The sequence below is a fragment of the Acartia tonsa genome, chromosome 3 (genome assembly GCF_053477335.1).
Source record: "Acartia tonsa isolate MP-2025a chromosome 3, ASM5347733v1, whole genome shotgun sequence".
NCBI classification, from domain to species: domain Eukaryota; kingdom Metazoa; phylum Arthropoda; class Copepoda; order Calanoida; family Acartiidae; genus Acartia; species Acartia tonsa.
In genome coordinates, this window is record NC_137262.1 from 40501808 (window position 1) to 40522043 (window position 20236).

Consider the following 20236-nt stretch of genomic DNA (forward strand, 5'->3'; position numbering starts at 1 on the left):
TATCATTAGTAAGATTCTTCTTAATAGAATAAAGAAGAAGGTTAATGAAAAGCTAAGACCTAATCAGGCTGGATTTAGACCAAACCGTTCCACTATTGATCAGATAACCTCTCTAAGAATCATCATAGAGCAATCCAAGGAATGGAACTCTGAGCTTTTTGTAAACTTCATTGACTACAAAAAAGCATTTGATTCTTTAGACAGAAGATCTCTCTGGAAAATCTGCCGACACTATGGCATTCCAGAAAAGATAATCAATATCATTAAAGCTATCTATCACAAAGGAGGTGGAAATGTAATGTATAAAGGTAAACTATCAACCTTTTTTGAGATTGTAACAGGCGTCAGACAAGGATGCCTTCTTTCTCCCTTCCTTTTCCTCCTTGCCATTGACTGGATCATGAAGAACTGTGAAAGTAATGATGGCATTCGCTGGGAGCTATTTGGCAATCCCAAATATTTAGGAGATCTGGACTTTGCTGATGATATCGCTTTGTTAACAAGCAATAGAAGTCAAAGGCAAAGAAGGACTAACAGAAAATTGGACTAGAAATAAATGTTCCTAAAACTAAAATACTCAGATTAAATGCAAATTCCCAAGAACCAATTACTATTGGAGACCAAATTCTTGAGGATGTAGATTGTTTTGAGTATCTTGGAAGTAAAATTGATGAAGCTGGAGGCACTTTAACAGATGTTAAAGCTAGAATTAACAAATCTAGGACAGCCTTTGCCAGCCTGAACAAAATTTGGAATTCCAACAACATCTCCATAAAGACCAAGTTAAGACTGTTCAAGTCAAATGTTCTCTCTGTTTTGCTGTATGGGGCTGAAACTTGGTTCCTAAACACAGCAGTGGTCTCCAAGCTACAGACATGTGTCAATAAATGTCTAAGGAGAATCCACAAGATCTTTTGGCCTAATAAGATCACAAATGCTGAGCTTCTAGAGCGCAGTGATATGTCAGACATTAAACTGACAATAAAACAGAGAAAATGGAGATGGCTGGGGCACACTCTAAGGAAAGGGCATGATGATATAACCAATCAAGCCTTGACTTGGAACCCCCACGTAGGAAAGAGGAAACCAGGTAGACCAAAAACAACCTGGAGGAGGGAACTCTTAAGTGAACTGAAAGAAAAGAAAATTCCATCTTTCAGCAATGCCTCAAAACGTGCCCAAAAAAAGGAAGATTGGAGAACCATTGTGCATGGCCTACGTTCTGCCGAGAACTAAAAGGCAATGATGATGACAAAAACATTTATCGTACCATAAAAACCAAAGATATAAAGAATTATGTAAAAAAAAAAGATTACTTGTCCTTTCATCTACAGATATATATATCTCTTAGAAATATGGAAAACTTTGGGGTATAGTCTCTTTTGTGGCAACGCCTTTTAAGGGGCATTTTGTCGTATTTTCATAGTAGCTTTTAATAGGTTATTCTAGGTTAAGTTAGGTCAGGTGATTTCCCCGCAGGGTTAGGCAATTGGCCCTGCAGGAGCTATAAATAGGTGAAAAGCTACTGTGAAAATACGACGAATGCACCTTAAGAGGCAATGTCACAAAAGGGACTATACCCAAAATTTAAAATATACAAAAATAGCCAAAAACGTCCTGAAAAGCAGTCCGACCTCCATGAATTTTTAATAGTTAATTATACTCCATAATGGTGGGAATGTTACCATAAAGTTTTAACCTTCTATCTTTAATTGCAGTTGAAAAAATCACACTTCCCCCTTAGCATTACGTACTGACAGCCATAGTGAATTATAGAGAAGCTAAAAAGTTACATCAACATATCCTACCCTCTTTAAATGGCACTTTAAAACTCTGTTAATTTTTTATTTAGTGGTGTTTCCAAGGATTTATAAGGGCGGTGCCTGAAGCGCACCTACTCCCCCTTTGAACTAAAATCAATTAAAGACAACAAGAGTGGCGTATTTTATTAAGTTAGGAATATAGAGTGTAGTTAGTTTTAAGAGTTTTTAATGAAAATTGCCATAAAAAAAAACATGTCTTTTTGTAAAAAAATGATAAACTTATTCATTTAGACAGACATACAGTGTTGAGAAAAAGGCTTGGATAAATATCAACGCTGTTTCTTTTTTATATAAAATAACTTTTTGATTAAATATTTGTTGTCTACACATGTTTTTATAGAAATAAAAACAAAATAAAAAGCATAAACCATTTGGAAGGGCGCGAAGCGCAAATTTTTTTCTTCAAATTTTCAGGGAGTGAGGGGTTTTTGGGCTATTTATTACACTAGTCCCCAATATTTCATGTAAAATTTTCTTATTCGTTGGCTCAACAACTTTGGGGACTTTTATGGAATTTTGATTGGTTGGTTAATTAAGTCGAATTTCCATACATTTTATCCACTAATTGTAATCTATATAAGGGGTAATTTTGTGTATCATCATTGGGGATGTACAAAAAAAATACTTCCTATTATCTGGTTTGTTATGTTCAGTGAAAAAATATTATAACCTAATTTCTACACTAATTAAAAATTTTTGTAAGGTTAAATGAATAGTAACTGTCTGTATGATCTTTTTTTGGGAAACTGGGATAGTTTTGCTTTTTGTAGGGTAAGGGGCAAAAAGGGGCATTTTTGTTGACCAGGGGGGGGGGGGCAAAATGGGGCATTTTTCAACATTTAGGGGGGGGGGCAGGGGTGGCGGTGGCTAGGGGGGGGCAGGGGGGGGCATTTTGGTCGCTAGGGGGGGGGGGCGATTGCCCCAAATGCCCCCTTCGGTTCGCACGCCACTGGCACATTGTACCAATTTATTGACAATTGTCTTATCTCATAAGAACTCAGGCTTTTTGTAAAGAAAATTACAACTTCGATGATGTGAATAAATATGTTGTGCGTTATTGATATACAACTAATATGAGATATATGAGGAAATGTATTCCTAAAGAAAACAAACGTATCCAGTACAATTTACGGTAAAATATTGCTGTCATCTTCACCCAAGATTATTGGGTGCTTATAGCTAAATATCTGAACCAACAATTAGCAAAGTATATAATCCCCCCCTCCCCCATAAAAAAAAACCTAATAATAGATTAGCTCTACTACCATAAATAGAAATTTATCAGTTTAACATCACGCAACCTTGATCAACATAAATACATAAGAATTCATTTACGAGCATTTTGTTAGTTCAATGTCCAACAATAATCATCATTATTTCAATTCTTGTTAATGGGTTTGAAATGTCATTTCATGTTTAAAACTTGAAATTTTATATAACTTTTTTCGACACTTCTTTTTATAGTAAAAGTTGAAGTAGCGAAACTACTCAATAGTTCACATTGCTAAATCATTCTGTATGTACTTTCGCAAGTCCGTGGAGATGGATATTCTATGGAAGATGTGATCATGTGATGGGCTTGGCTAATGTCAATGATATATTTCTAAAATACATAAGAAATTTTGTCCATCTATCGATTTGGCTGTTCATAATTATTGTATTTTATATTGTTATACAATTGTGGGTTTCGCTTCTCTTGGATATTGCCATCTTTGTGTACACACTCTTTAAGTTTTGAGATAAATAGATAACTTAATAAAGATATACAATATAAGTGCTTTCACTAATACTTGTAAATGAACCACCGAATACCCCTGACCCCTTTTAAAATCAAATGTTAAAATATCCTGTTTTATGTCTCATCGAGGAGTGTGGTAGGTCGAACGCTGCTGTACCAATAAATATAGGGCACTATCACTGCAGGGCTCTTATGAGTAATGACAGTTCCTAACCAACCTTTTAAAAAGCACAAAAAAAAATTTTTCTTTAAAAAGTTTGAATGTGGTTCATATTTAATTTAAGGGAAATTGCCAGATATTATCATCCCCTTCTTCCAAACACTTACATTTACTAAAATAATATTATTGTCACTTTTGACATAATTTTCAGACAAAAACAAATATCTCTCATCCTCTCTCTCTCTTTTTTTTGGATGCAAAGCTTTTGTACATCTAGTGTATGTGTGTCCGTCCAAGCTGTGAGTCTGATGTAAAGAAAAAATATCTATGAGCTCTATTTTCTTTAACTGAAAGCTTTTTTTAGATGTTTTGAAAAAGAATTTTCACAAAAAAACACAGTATAAATTAAATTTATTTGAAATAGAGATTTCTAGGACAATAAGGAATTGCTTGATATAAAAGTAGGAAGTGAACAGAATATTTTTGATTTTATACCTTTTAAAATATTTTGTCTCTTCGTTTCTACCCTATATTTTACATATATTTTACTTTGTTTCGTTTCCTTTTGGATGTTGTCATCATTGTTTCTTATCTTTTTATAAAAGAAACTCTGTAGCTTTCAATTGTTTATTAAATAAATTTTATTATTACTTTATTTACTAAACTACAGTGCTAATATTTAATGTTAAAATTGGCCTTTGGTAAGTGTTAGCGGTCTCTTATATGAAACTGGTTTAGGCTTTTCTATATGTATTACATTGTATGTATGTGTATTATTAGGGTAGGTTCAAATAGATGGATGGACAAGTCTACTATACATATATAGCATATATATTAATATGTATATTAACACATATATGTATTACTAGAGTTGGCTCGATATAATTATCTCCCTATTGGCTAGTTTTCTATATGCATATCTATTTCTCAATAAATCTATTTTCCTCACCCGGCATTACTATCTAAAAGAAAGTAAATATTTAATAATTTAAATGATTTTTTTAAATTATATTTTTTTCTTTACATTACCATCACCAAAGGGTTAATGATGATGATTACAATTTTAGTTTAATATTTGAACACACAAAATGTCGCCACAATCGAATTCTTTTAAAACATAGTTTTCTTAAATTTATCATATTATAAATTTAAATTTTCTTTTTTATGATTAGAAATTAAATACATCAATATAAGGTAAATAGCAACATGAAATGAAAAAAATGAATTTATTTTTAATAAAGTAAAATAATGGGTCTTATCGTTCTGGGCAATGAGAGTTTATTATGGATTATTGGAGCACTATGAGTTTTAATCATATATTCCTTGGAAAACTTGAGCTCGTTTATAGACATTTATTTCCTATATAGATCTGACATGGATCTTGAAGCAATTAAGCAGGCCGTTTTGTACATGTTAAAAATTGGAAGATTTCATTAAATAAAAGTAATCGCAAATATACTTAGTAAATAAAGAAATGAGAGGGATTGAGAGAGGAGAGACAAAAATTCGAGGATGCTTTGGGGTTACGGTTGTGCGAGTGGGGGGGGGGGTGGAGAGGGGGAATGGTAATATGGTTGTAACTCTTATTTCAGAGAGAGGAGATTTGGTGGTACACAACTACACTGTGTGTGTGCTATCAGAGTTTTGGTGTGTGTGTGAGTGTTACTGAGAGAGGAGGAGAGGGAGTGAGAGAGATGGTAATGGCTTGCAAGTGTTATGTCAGCAGCACCACCACACTCACTCACTAGTAGCAAGTGGAATTCAACAACAAAGTCAGGGAGAACAACAGAGAGAGAGAGAGAGAGAGAGACAGGAAATAGGAGAGAGATTGATGTTGTTGTGGTGTGTGTGTGTGTGTGGTGGGAAGAAGAAGGAGGCGGCGTTGGTGGTGCTGAGCTCCACACTCTTTGGTGTGTGCGAGTGTGTGTGTGTGTGAGTGTGTTTTCTGTGCTCTCTTCCCCATAACTTCCCCCCCTAAAATTGTAACACCCCACCCATTGCCCCCCTTGCGCACACCCACCCCCTCAATAATATTCCAGTATAGTCTGAAAGTCTGTGGGTGAAGAATCAAATCACAGAGGGACGCAACACCTCTCTCTCTCTCTATATTTGACTCTCGTTAGCTTTGTATACTAGAGATCTTGTTCTGCAAGCCTTGGCAGCCACAGATCTGCTTATTAAAATATACCCAAAGTAATCCATGAAGTTTTTATAACTGGTCAGCATTTTATACAATTTTACATGTTATTAGTTTTTATGATAATTTGTGTAATATAATATGTAATATACAAACTGAAAGTGACATATTTCAAATTTTCTCTGCCATGTCCCTACAGTTTCTTTGCATTGTGTTATATATTTTTTCTAGTTAGAAAATGGTTTATTTGTGTGTTTTGTTGGTATGAAAATTAACAATACATCAAAGAGCAAAAATATTAAAATTCTCTAGTTTTGTCACATTATTTTGTATGCCATTCCCCCCTCTCATCACATCATTAACAGAAATCACAATAATATACATGTGTGTATATAATAATCATGTATATTAATATATATTATATGTGTGCTAATGGTCTAGCTTATTATTTTTTTACTACTAGGAAAACCTTTAATGATATATTCTTTAAAATGCCACATTCTTTAAGGCTATTAGTTAGTTCTATATTATGTTTATTACAATAAAAAAGTAAAATTGTATAAAATTATTATTTAAGACAAGTTGATTGACCTGGTTTGAGTTACTTTGTGCTATCAGACTGACCCTGTAGCAGCACTGCCAGTTGACCGCTCAACTTGCACCACCCCACCTCCACCCCCTGCACTCCCTCACATCTCCCCTGACACAGTGATAACAGTACAGTGTTGTTGATACAGTGTGTGATTCATCCACATTTGTGACAAAAGCGTGATAAATTGTTATTTAATTAGTTATAGAATCAACAGAAAAAAAACATATAAAAAGTCAAGATGGGATGTATCAAGAGCAAGCAGGGTCTGTCCCAGGAGGATCTGGACTTCCTCAAGAGCCACACACGCTACGACGAGAACACGATAAAGGAGTGGTACAAGGGGTTCAAGCAGGACTGCCCCAACGGCCGTCTGACGCCGCCCAAGTTTGTTGACATGTACAAGCTGTTCTTCCCCTCGGGCAACGCGGAGCAGTTCTGCGACCACGTGTTCAGAACCTTCGACACCGACAAGAACGGATTTATCGACTTCAGAGAGTTCCTGCTCGCCATTGATGTGACGTCAGCCGGCACCCCCGAGGAGAAGCTCAAGTGGGCCTTCAGGTAGGACAGACATTAAGTACAAGAGTGTGTGTCTATTATATAATCATCATGCCTTGTGTGTGTTTGTGTGTGTGTGTGTGTGTGTGTGTGTGTATGTGGGTGTTATGTCTGTATGCACATTGGTTAATTAATAATTTATTGAGTTTCAAAGTATTATTTGTTTTTCAAATAGAAATAAACTTTTTTACGCCTTCATTAATTATACTTTAAAATTGGGTCAAATTAACCTTCGCTTCCATTTGAATATTCCCAAATGTCATATTTATAGGTTTATTGACATTATCTGCCAAGATAAATAAGTTTACTGTGATATAATCTAATGTTTTCAGCTCTACTTTTGAACATAGTTGTATTAGTAATAACTTTTTTTGGTAATGATTCATTTCAATCAATTTTATGTACCAAATTCATAATTGATAACGAGAAAAACATTCAATGTTGTTATATTATTTTTAAGATTGGGGAGAAGCCACTCTAAGAAAATCTAATTTTCGCCTACATTTTGCCAGTAAACATATATTTTTTTCTCAGATCATATATCCCTTGTCCCTCCTAGTGGTAACCTTTGCAAAAAGTTTTGTAAGAAATAATTACACATTATCCAACAAAAACTAATTAATAATTGCTTCGCCGAGACATTGTTCTTATTAGCGCAGCTACTTCATACCTCTTTCATTCTTTTATTGGAAATTTACTATAATTTAAAATAAATAATATTATCCAATAAAAATGTGTTGGATTTTTTCCTATTTAATTTACTTGCGGCGCCGCCCTTAGTATCTAATGGCTCTGCATTCAATGGGTTATGAAAGGTGGCAGAAAAATAGCCTAAACTCGTCTGATTAATAAATCTAAATATAAAAGAGTCTAAAACCATCGCGGGATCCCTTAGAAGCTTCCCTAAAAAGGAGAACTCAATCAGTTTAGAAGTCATGAATTATTAAATTTTATATACTAATTGATTGATAGGTTGTTATTGCCGACTTAATAATGCAAAAATTGTTCCACTTTTTCTTTTGTTTTCAATTTCATTTTAAACGAGTATATTCATAAAAAGGACGCGCACCAACTATTCTATTCCCCAACAAGGATAAAAATCAACACATCAGGCACCGAAATTTTTCGTTTATTGGCATAAACATCATCAGGGTCTAAAAAATATTAAATTTTTTTCACAAAAAAGTATAAGAAATGGTTATATACACAATAACATAACAAATCATTTTAGCAAAATGGTCAAAATTTAAAGAAACAAGGACAATTATATCAACAAAAAGCGTAGTAACAACAGGACTATGTAAATTTAAAATATGTAATAAAAAAATTCTATAAAATAAAACAACTTACATGGTTATTTATATACATTTTTTCACATAAAATTTAGCAGTATCTTCGTGCATTGTCAAGAATAGAATGAGTTTTTTGGGGGAAGATTAGTTTGATAACAATACAGGCGGTCAAAATGGTCAAAATTTGGGTGGTTGTTGAAAATCATCTGTTTAAAGGGTTAAATAACTATTACAAAAATGTTATATATAATAAAGACAAAAAAAAGGAGGTACAAGAAAAAAATTTAAGGTTGCAACTGGCAATTAATAATTTCTGTTTAATCCAAAGATTACAGTATTTTTTTCTAAAATCCAATATTTTTCACGAACATCTAATAAAGTTTTATCTTTTTTATTTAATTTTTCAAAAGGTGTAAAAATCATATCTGAATGAGAGTGGTTTCTACTGTTAAAATGCTTTGGTACAGGTTTCTCATTCTTTTTATTTATGATATCCCATGAGTGGCTGTTAAAGCGTCTACACACAGGTGTCGTAGTTTGGCCTACATATTGCATATCACATTTTTTACATTGAATTGAATAAATAATATAACTATCAGAGCATTTAATTTTAGATTTTATAGGATATTTCTTTTTTGAATGACTAGCAACATGTTCTGTTATGTTTTGACTATGGTTACACAAATCACAACCAATATCTCGTTTACTACATTTAAAGAAACCATTTCTATTTCTCATTTCATACCTATGGATGGGATACAATTTAGCACGGATCAAGTGATCGCCTAAATTGCGTGCTCTTTTGTACCCAACCATAGGCATTTTCGGAAAAGATATTTTAAAACTGGGATCCTTATTTGCAATAACATAGTGCTTTTTTATACTATCATTTACATTTATAATTCTTGGGTCATAAGTTAAAGAAAACATTACTCTATTATTTTGTTTTGGATGAATTACTTTTTCTAAAGTTTTACTGCGTGGAATATTTTTGAGTTTGTCAAAGGCATTTACAATAATTTTGGCATTGTAACCACGGCTTAATAAATTTATTTTGAGTTCATTTAATCTTAACAGAAAATTTTCATTTGAAGTACAAATTCTTTTTAATCTGTATGCTAAAGAGTAAGGTATATTGCGACAAATAAAACTGGGGTGACAACTTTGAGGCATTAAATAAGTTATTCTGTCTGTATCTTTTGTAAATAAATCACATTCAAATTTACAAAGATCATTAATCCAAATTGTACAATCAAGAAAATCAATTGACCTAGGTCTTACATTTCCAATTGGTAATCTATTAACATCAAGGTTGCCATTTTTCCATTTGGTTTTAACGATAACATCATTTAATCTATATTCACATGTAAATTTAATAGTAGGATGATAAGAACTAATAAAAGTCAAAAATTTTAACAAATCATTTTCATTTCCAACAAATAGACATATAATATCATCAATATAACGTTTCCAAAAGGCCGGAAGCGTTCCTTTAAACTTTTTAAGCATTTCGGTTTCTAGTTTATTCATAAAAATATTTGCATAAGTTGGGGCTACTTTTGTACCTATACTGGTACCCCACTCTTGAAGGTAAAATTTTTCATTAAAAATGAAGCTGTTAAATTGTAACACATATTGCAAAAGTGTTATTATAAAATTTATACACATACTTGATTGGCCATATTTAGGTTCATGCATGGCTTCTCTAAAAGCATCTATTCCCTCATCTTGAGGGATGTTAGGATAGAGTCCTACTACATCAATTGAGACTAAAATTGCATTGCTTGGAATATCTGGGCCTTTATTTGCTTCCTCCAGAAACCTTAAAAGATCAGGTGTGTCTTGAATAAAAGAATCAGTTTGCTCTGGAATATGTTTAGAATAATGATTTACAAAGTGGGAAATATTCTCTGTATTGGATGCACACCCACTAATAACTAGGCGTGTTGGGGGTAGTTTTTCTCCATCAGCAACAGGTTTATGTGCTTTAGGCATCGCGTACGCGCGTGCCTCAGATGGTTGGTCCGGCAAAAGTTGCGCGGCTAACTCATTGTTTATTAATCCCCTATTTTCTGCTTGTTCAACAGTTTCTTTAATTTTACAAAAATGTACTTTAACCATGCTCGGATCAATACGTCGATAGACTGGTAGGCAGGTACCATCTTGAGTGGTAATTTTAGAATTTAAATGTTCCGATTCTACTTTATTTATGTAATCATTGCGATCCATAATGGCCATAATGGCGATTTTAAACGAATGAAAACATAAAACAAGTTTTATTTTAACTATATGTTTATGAACATTTATTTTAAACATGATAATTGCTTTTTTTGAAAGGTAAATTACATGATTATTATTTGGCATTTAATTGACAAATCTGATTTAAAAAAATCAATTTTAAATTTGTAAATGATATAATAATTGTAGTATAAGGACAGTTATGTCCATAGAAAGCGCAGCTTTTTTTTTATAAAACACAAACCGTAATCTTTATAATTAAAATAAAATAAGCTTATGTTATATTCAGAAAAAAATATAATACGCTCAAAGAATCAGATGTAACTATAGAGTAGCTATACTACCTTATAAAGAACTGAAATTTATCTAACTGTCGTTGATTAAATTTACATGGTCGCTGAGTTTTCACCAATCTACACTCTAAAAAATATATTCTTAATATTAAGAACTTTTTTCCCAATTAATTTAGCCTTCATTCAGCTTTCCATAAAACAAATAACAACCAAAACCCAGGAATAAGGTATAACCAACAAGCAAAATAAATCTAAATTAATATTTGGGGGGCAAATGGAGAGGTCGTCAATTTTACGATGTGTTGCCCCCCAACGACAGCTGAAAAACACGTATAGGTTTCGTGATTTTTTTCCGAATTAATTTCGTTATTGGTATGAGCTGACCAAAACCTCTTCATCTAATGAAAGTAAATAATAATATAAAAATAATAATAAATAAATAATAAAAATATAAAAGCACAGAATTTGAAATAAATGCCATAATTTGGATTTATTTTGTACAGTGTACACTCACACAAACATTAACAAATTAACAAAATCTAGAAGAAAAAAACAAAGTCATTTGGTCTTGTAAAACAAAAACAAAGCCTACATTTACTACATTTTTAGTTTACTGTTTAATAATAAGACTTATTTATTACTTTCTTATGGCTTACAGAGAAGGCTTTTAGTATTTATCTTTTAAGTTATATATACCAAATTTTCAAATTGTTACTTTTATAAAAAGACATTTAGGCAACAAACTTAGTAATAATAGAGAATAAAATTGCCTAATAATATAGGAGAATTTGAGTTTTTCTCTTACATTTTGTAAATTCTAAGATAATTAGTAGTATAAGTATACTCAGTATTAATACAAAATATTTTGTCTTTATAACATAAACATACTGTAATTGTCTCTAAAAAACTTTTCTTTAGATGAAAAATCCCTCCCTTTAAATATATTCAAAAGACAAAATAAGATAAATTTAATATTTCATGCATATTTCCCACAAGCACAAAGTATTATAATCCATCAGTAATTATAAATTATTTAGATTAATATTATTTAAGCCTTATCTTATTACATTTTTTATAAATGTTTATCAAAAAGTTTGTTTTATAGGCATTTGAAAGCATAAGATATTAATTTACATTAATGTGGCCAATACCAATAAAAATATGATTGTTTATTTCTGTTTTTTGTTTTAATTTTATATTCAATAAAAAAGCTGTTTTTTCTAACTAATTTTAAAAAGATTTCTTTAAGCATTATTTATGCATTTCAACTGTTAAAATGAATATATCTTACAGTTTTTTTTGTACATTTTTGTGGAATATGAATGATCTTTATAAATTCTATCAAATTTTAATATTTATTTCTAAAGTTTATCTTGTGTAAGTAGTTTCTGTAGATGCAAAAATTGAAGAAAAATAAATTGAAATGAATCATGTTTCATGTTCTAGAGCATTGCACATAATTTTTCAGGGATGTAAGGGGATATAAATTGACCCTTCCCTTTAATTTCATAATTATGAACAGGGTTCGGAAGCCGCGCCTCAGCCGCGCATAAGCCTCAGTTTTAAACCTGCTTGTAAGCAGAAAAATAAATTTCAGAAAGAAGGATTGTCTGCCAAAGAGCAGTTTTATACATCCAGCTAAATTTTATAGTGATAAAATGACGATTTCAGTAAGGCTTACACGCGGCTTACGCGCGGCTTCCGATCCCTGATTATGAATAATTAGGCAGCCGCGTGAGAAGCTGCGGCCGATTTTCGCAGGAATTGTTGGCAGTCGCCCTCAAATTGCAATTGCAAATTGCACAAACAAGATTTTGAATTAAAACGTAATTTTGTTGCTTATTTTAAGCTAAGTAAGGTTTCGAAAAGCCGCGCAGGGATAGTATCGCATGATAGGACACCGCATCTGGAACTGGAAACATATTTTTTCTTCAAAAATTATTGTAACAAGGATGAAAACATCCATAAAAGCGAAGCACTGAAACGGTAGGACAAACGGACATTAACACTTGTATAGTGTCATAACGAATAATCATAATATAAATGTATAAGAGTCAAAGCAAAATTGTAAGTAAATTTGTTGAAAAACTGCTTGATTCAGGATAATGTTTATGGACATACTTACATTTTTAGGACTTGATTATAGAGTTGCTTCGCTTATTAAATTAAACTTTGTTGTCCCAGGAATAAATATACCAAAAATCAGATCAATCGGATGATTAGATCACATAAAAATTTGTTGTTAAAAAAGTAAAAAAATGAACATGTTTAAAATGGACGTACGGACATTTTGGTGATGATTATAGAGTTGCTACGCTTTCTAAATCGTACCTAACTACTAAAGGAATCACCATGCAAAATTTGAAATCGATAGGACAATTCTAACATGCCAAAATTAACGAAAAAAGCTATCCGTTACGGACGTACGGACGGACGGACGGACGGACGTACGTTCGGACCGACCCTAATTATAGAAAAGCTTCGCTTTTAAAAAAGGGGAATGTGGTTATCTGGTGGTTCAGATATTGATTTGAATAAGTGAAAAACTAATTATTTAATTCTATCCCCTTATCCCTGTACAAGTCTTGATATAAATTGTTTAACATTTACAATCATAAATTTTACTAAATCATATTTTTTCCGGAAAATTGCCATAATTTAGTTTATATTTGTTTTTATGTTTGATAAGAGATTTTCAGGGAGGGAAATTGCAATGACGACTAAATTAATCACCCAAATTTTACAGATAATGAGAACTGAGGGTATGATTACTTTATCGACCATTGTCCTATCCTTAGATTCCTTTGGGTAGTATATTAAATAATATTTACATGTTTACGGCTACGGCTACCCTATATTTAAGTGCTTGAACATTAACTTCTAACTTGGGAAATCTTTGTTTATAATGTTATATGTTTATTACGACATAAACATAATTAAAGAGAAGCTTCGCTACTAGCAAGACAAATGTGTCTTTTATGACGATAGGGACTTTTCTATTAATTGCCTTTTTAAAAGTGTCTTGTGGAAATGACCTTTAAAACTGAACAAGCTCTAAAATAATAAATAAATAAAGATCTAAAAGACAAGTAGCAATCTAAATGCTAATATAGACAAAGTTGCTCTTGTATTTATTTTATTTTGTTACAAATAGCGGGTTCAATGGGGTAACTCGCCCTTCCATTATTTACTTTTAAGGGGTGGGTTGAAGGCGTTCTTAAGTAACATGCACAACACACTTTCAGCAAAAAAATTGTTTTTGGGATGGTAATTTGGTATTTTACATTGTACTTTCGATCAGTGGCGTGCGCAGGTTTTAGTCGAGAGGGCTGGAAAAAAAACAGGCCTTGTAAGGTTCAAATTATCTGAGTGAGACGCCAATGATTGCAATTTTATCTCCAAATAATATTTAGTTTGTTGAATTATTGAATCTGTAGCATGGCCTTTTATAAAAGTTATATGTTATAAGTGAGTGGTGATAATTTAAAATGTCAGAGCATTAGTCAACTTAAATGAAAATCAATTGAGAGCGGCTCCACACAGAATTAAATGTCCTTTTGTGTTTGAGTGAATTATTATATTTTCAATAGGGATATCTGTGTGTGTGTGTGTTTGTTTTTTTGAATGTTTTATGTAAGTACGTGTCTTTGAGTCGAAGCTCTTCTATAAATTGTGTGTGTTCGTCAGTTTAAATTTATCTTTATCTTTAATTTTTCACAAACATACAAAACAATTACAAAAAGTTTTTTTTTTGTAAACTCGTTCAATTAACAATATAATAACTTTTAGAAAATCTTTGCTACAAGTGGGCATAATTGTCCTTGCTTGTTTATGCATGATGCGGGTTTTAATCTTAATAAAATGATTGTTGAAATGACAGCATCTCAATTAAGGTCATAAAAAGCATTCAATTTACATATAGAATTATCTTATTTAGCATACGGGAAGTGTTTAAGTTCTATTAAGTAATTTTCTTGTGTGTTTTTGTTTATTCAGTTTATATTGGCTTAATTTTAATTAGAGTTTTAGTAGCGAAGCAACTCTTAAACTAGTTTCTAGATTGATATGTCAGTTTAATACACTACTCAATGAAGCCAAATCTTTATTTTGTGGGTAGGGGAGAAGTTTATATCTTTTTTTCAATATTTTATAAAAAAAGATTCAACTCCTAGACTATAATGTAAAACATGTTTTTCTACCAAAAAACATTTTACAATTTGTCCAAAAAAAAAGTAGTAAAACGAACTGGGCCAGAAAGTATAATATGAAAAGAATTGTTAAATACGTTTTATATGTACTCCATCTTGAATAGATCTTGGGTTGAGGGATATTGTACTTAGAAAAACTTTAGAATCTTAACTTAGTGCAAAAAATAATCTAATGATGTTATTTGATGGCCAAAAAGTTCTGTAAGAATTTTGGTCTTAAGATGCCGTTTTCCTATTCCTGTTTTATTTAAAACGTTCATTCACTTCCTCGAAATTATTATTATCGAATTAGCAGAGCTCCAAATTGTTACTAACAAAAATTGCACCTTTTCTTTTGCTTCAAGTTTATCTCCATTTATCAAATGATATTTTGTGTGTTATTGCTATTATGGAACATGTTGCGTACATGACCAAATGTGGAAGTCATTGCCCATCGTTATTTTGTTGGGAATAGGAGTGTAGAAGAATATTCGCATATAAACCTTTTATGCCATTTGAATTGCAGATTGGATAGATTTGGAATGTAAAAGCTTTTGGCTTGCACAAAATTCTCATACTAGTTGAAGTAGGTTGCTGTGTGTGTGTGTGTGTTTGTGTGTGTGTTTTACTATATGTGTATTTTGAATATAAAAGACTTTTTATTTTTACTAAAACCAATATGTTTTCGATACATCTATCGTCAGAAAGTCTATTGAAAAAAATTAATTATCCTTTTGTCAATGAGAAAGCAAAATAGAAATATTGCTTGATCACTTCTACAAGAGACAAAATGAATTGAAAATGATTGCTAAAATCAAAATATATCTTCATGCCTTAGAATAGTGTATTATTTTAAAAAAATATGTTGAAAAACATACTATTTAAAATATCAATGCAATTCTACTTTTTTTGTCAAATGTATTTTATGAAATAACCTTTATGTAAGTTCTCTATATGTTTCATGCATTAAATGCATAAAAATTCAAAGTCTTATTGCTTAAAGCAATTTCCAACGAATATTTGAGCACCAAATCCACTTTAACTTAAAGGAATTTAAAAGTAAGGATAGGATTTAGAAAAATACAAATTCTTTTACTATTTTTCTTCCACTTTATCTCAAAACTAGAATGTAAAAAAAATGTGTTCAGTAAAATCTGGTTCTGGAATTTTTATTGGCAAATATTTAAGGCTGCGTGCCAAAAGTATTGTTCTCATAACCTGTTCCAAAAAAATCAACTATGCATTTTTTTTAACTTGTATATTAAAGATAAAATGCATATAAAATATTTTTGGGAGGTTTGGCAGCTGCCAAAAATGCCTTTTGCGATTTTTTTGACAGCTGGTAAATGTGTATCAAGCCTTATAGGACAACAGAAAAAAAAGACTATTGTGGAGATCCTAGGTGATACATTTATCAACATGGTTTTTGGCAGATGCCAATTAACACAAGTATCTGGGTCGTTGAATCCAATTAAATAAATGCTTTAAAGTTCTCTAATAAGACGTACTATTGATTTAACTGTCAAACATTTTGTTAACTTGTTAAAAAAAGTTGATCATAGGCGATAAATGTAACCATTAACGCAGTAACCAAACAATATTCAAGAAATAAAACAGTAGACTATAATATATTAAAAATAAAACATTCAGAATAGGTAACAGAAATATGATAGATGATATAAATGCATATACAGAAAATATTTTTTCATGACAAAAAAGGAACGCAAAATAATATTTCCTGATAACCTATTTGTGAGCAAGCATAAGTTACTCGGTCGGACAGACAGACGGACAAGTGGATAACTCTAAGTAAAGAATATATGTGTTCTAAGTGTAATCAGTAATAACTGGATCTTAAACATTTTTCGAAAAATATCCTAGTACATTATTATTTAAACCTGTTGGTCTAGTAATTAAAATTATAAAGCCACTGTCGATATGGCTATGCATAATACAAGTTTAATATCTATGAAAGCAATCTGAAATGGCCAATAAAATTAATTTTTAAGAAGTACTATTTGAAATACATTTTTTTACATGTGATGACATAACATTGTAAAATTGTTACCACAAAAGTGAATTGTAATTTTTTTTTACAATTCCAAAAATTCAAATGAGGCAATGTTTGTTAAATTATTATCACTCTATTTCATTGATAGCGATATAAATATTGAAACACAAACTATTATGTCCATATTATCCATAGAGGGAGGGGACATTAACCTGTTTATTACACTAGTACCCAAAGTTTTATAATAACGATTTCTTATTCGTTGGCATATCAATATATATTATTGAATTTGATTGGTTGATCCATTAAGTTCAGTGTCCAAACGTTTCAACCACTAATCGTAATCTACAGAATTGGTAATTTAATGTATCATCATGGGGACCGATGGATGAAAAATTCGCTTTATAGCTATACGACTGGGTATGATTGTTTTCAACAGAACACAGTAATAGTGTCTGACTGATTATGACGTAACAAAAAAAATTAGCCAATGAGAGGCCGTTATTGACCAATGGTAAAATTTATAGTGGCCTCTCATTGGCTAATTTTTTTTGTTACGTCATAATCAGTCAGACACTATTACTGTGTTCTTTTCAACAGAATAAGTTTTATTAAAAACGAGCCATGTTTAAATTCTTTTTAAACTGAATTGATGCAACTTTTTTTGTTCAGATGATGACTTTAAAATAAAACTAATGTAAGATGCATTTTCCATATCACTGTATAATTTGTGCCAAATGTTCTTGTTTAAGCACAGCACAGCAACAATAGGCACAGTTCTTTAAAAGTAGAAGTAGGATTTATTTTTAAAGCTATCAGCTAATATAGTCAGCTATATAAATTTACCCAAGTCAAAGTTGACAATAGGTTTAATTAATGATACTAAATTCGACCTTTAATTAGTCTTAATTAACTTATTTTTTTTTATAATTTTTTAGTAAATTTATTGAAAATTCAATTCAATTAATTCTTAGTTTATGACACAAACAAAACCTTTGACATGTAACATAAAAGTTAACATGAACTTTTTGTGTTCTAGAGTAATTTTTTTAATCTTAGCTCCAGTTGAAGACAACTGTGTGGGCTAAGCAATTGAGAATTGCTTGAGGGAAAGGAAAATAACTCTTTAATTGAATAAATTGTATACTAGTGCACTCCTGCAGGCTATATGCCAGTGTGTATACAAATGATATCATGCATATAAAAAGGACATTTAGAAAAAGAAGAATAGTTTAAATTTCAGTTTAATGTGCACAATTTAAAGCATTTAGATTGCAAAATAACAATCTATTTTAAATAATATCAATCATTTTAATGCTTTGTTATAATTTCAACCAAAAAAGTCAAAATTATGCTGTAAACGACTTATTGTTAAAAATATCCCATATGAAAATTATTAAGTATAAATAATTGTAAATTACCCTTTTTATAAGTGTAGATGCTTATTATTAGGGTCCATCCGTCTTTCTGACCCAATTGTAAACATAATTGTACTTGTTGTTCTTATTATAAAAATTTTAATGATTTTAAATTCAAATCAACATCTAAATATAATGATTTGGTGGATGTTAGAATTCTAATCTATTTTATTTGACTGATTTTAATTATTTCGTCTAATTTAAAATCCATTTGTTGCAACAATGAATGTGAATACAAAATAGTTTACCACAAAAAAAAATAATTTTTTTACCATAATTTTTTCTAAAGATTCATTAATTGTTGAAACGTTTTGCCCTGTTTGTAAAATATGATTTAAACGTCATCATTGATAAAAAAAATAAGACTTCTCAATTTGATAGAAAAATATATTTTCCTAAGATAAAACACTCTGCTCTAAAAATAAAACTAGCATTTAAAGCTTTCCTGAAATCTACACAGTTTGTTGTTTTGAAATATATTCTATCTGGTAGATGCAGGCAATAAATATAATTTAAATATTCATCCACAAAAACCCAGGCAGGTGTCGTTCAATACAGCAAATTATTTTATTTTTTTTTATGCTGATTTACTTTAGCTTAGCCCAGTGGGATATAGTAAACGAGTCAAAAAAGACTCTATTATTCTGCTTTCCTATTTTAGTTATTATTTTTAAAGCTACTTACTTTGAGATGTAATCGTCATTATTCAAAATCTTAATTCGTCAATTTATAAACAAAGTATTTGGCCAAAGAATTAAAACATAAAATCGTGTATCTAATGTGTATTTATGTTTAAAGTATACTATACATCATGGTACAGGGATGGTTCATTTGGAAATACTTAAGCTTTCTTTCAAGTCAATGAAATAAAAAATATCAAAATTACGATCCTTTACTTTAAAAACATTTTAGGAAATACATACTTTCAATTGGGGATAGATTAAATTATCACTCTTTGATCTATCCATTCCAGTATATATTCGGTTGAAGATAAATAAAGTTGGCATCTTGTATTCTGAATCTTAACTTGAATAGGATTAGATTCATAGATTATAGAGAGATTAAAGGATAAATTAAAACATACAGCTTCCATCTAATCAATTTGAATAATTTATCATGTAGCTTTTAGGGATGGATAATTTGAATTAAATGTAACCTCCTAACTTTTCTGCTAATCAAAAAAGAATTTTCAGTGGTGTGCACAGGGTTTTCCAGAAGGCGTAAACCTTAAGGGGGTGAAGTGACAAAAAATATACTTCTGTCTATCTATTCTTTTTATTTTTAATTTTATGACAACAATTTGACAAAGACATTAATCTATTGCTTTGTCATACTTTTCTATGTTTTCATTGTTGTTATCAACAAATATTCATTTAATATTTGAAGTGAAGCAACAGAACATTCAGGGAGGTAGAGGATATCTAATCAGTCCATCTTTCTATCCCCAAATATTGGATGGATACCATAAGCAGATATTTTTTATATATAAACTTGACGAAGATTGATTTATTGACTATTAACCAACATCCCAGCAAGTAAATATTTCAATGCAACAGCACGGAATTAAAACTCCTGAAATATTTAAATTCAGTACACAGACATTCACTTGTTGTTATTATGTATTGCATAGTTAGGCAGCTGGAATTTTTATTCTTTTCTTCACATGACCCTGTTTTGTGTTTTCTTGTTTCCTCAAAGGAAGCCTGCAAGAAATGCACCGGTATAACTGCTGAAAGACTGCCACAAGTTTACCCAATAACCCTATGTTGAAGCCTTCAGCTTCAATAAA

The 20236-nt window shown here is 31.0% G+C and overlaps 1 protein-coding gene across 3 annotated transcripts in view; it reads left to right on the forward strand.

Moving 5' to 3' along the window:
- The first annotated feature begins 5627 nt into the window (after positions 1 to 5627).
- LOC145314156 (neuronal calcium sensor 2) overlaps positions 5628 to 20236 on the forward strand; it is an 80595-nt gene continuing 65986 nt past the window's right edge. Inside the window, exons 1-2 of one of the 3 annotated variants that reach the window (XM_080153962.1) lie at positions 5628 to 5939; positions 6436 to 7011. In XM_080153962.1, the coding sequence (XP_080010088.1) occupies positions 6689 to 7011 (323 nt within the window). In that variant the 5' untranslated portion in view covers positions 5628 to 5939; positions 6436 to 6688. The remainder of the gene's footprint in view (positions 5940 to 6435; positions 7012 to 20236) is intronic. The other 2 variants (XM_080153963.1, XM_080153964.1) reach the window with 2 other exon arrangements.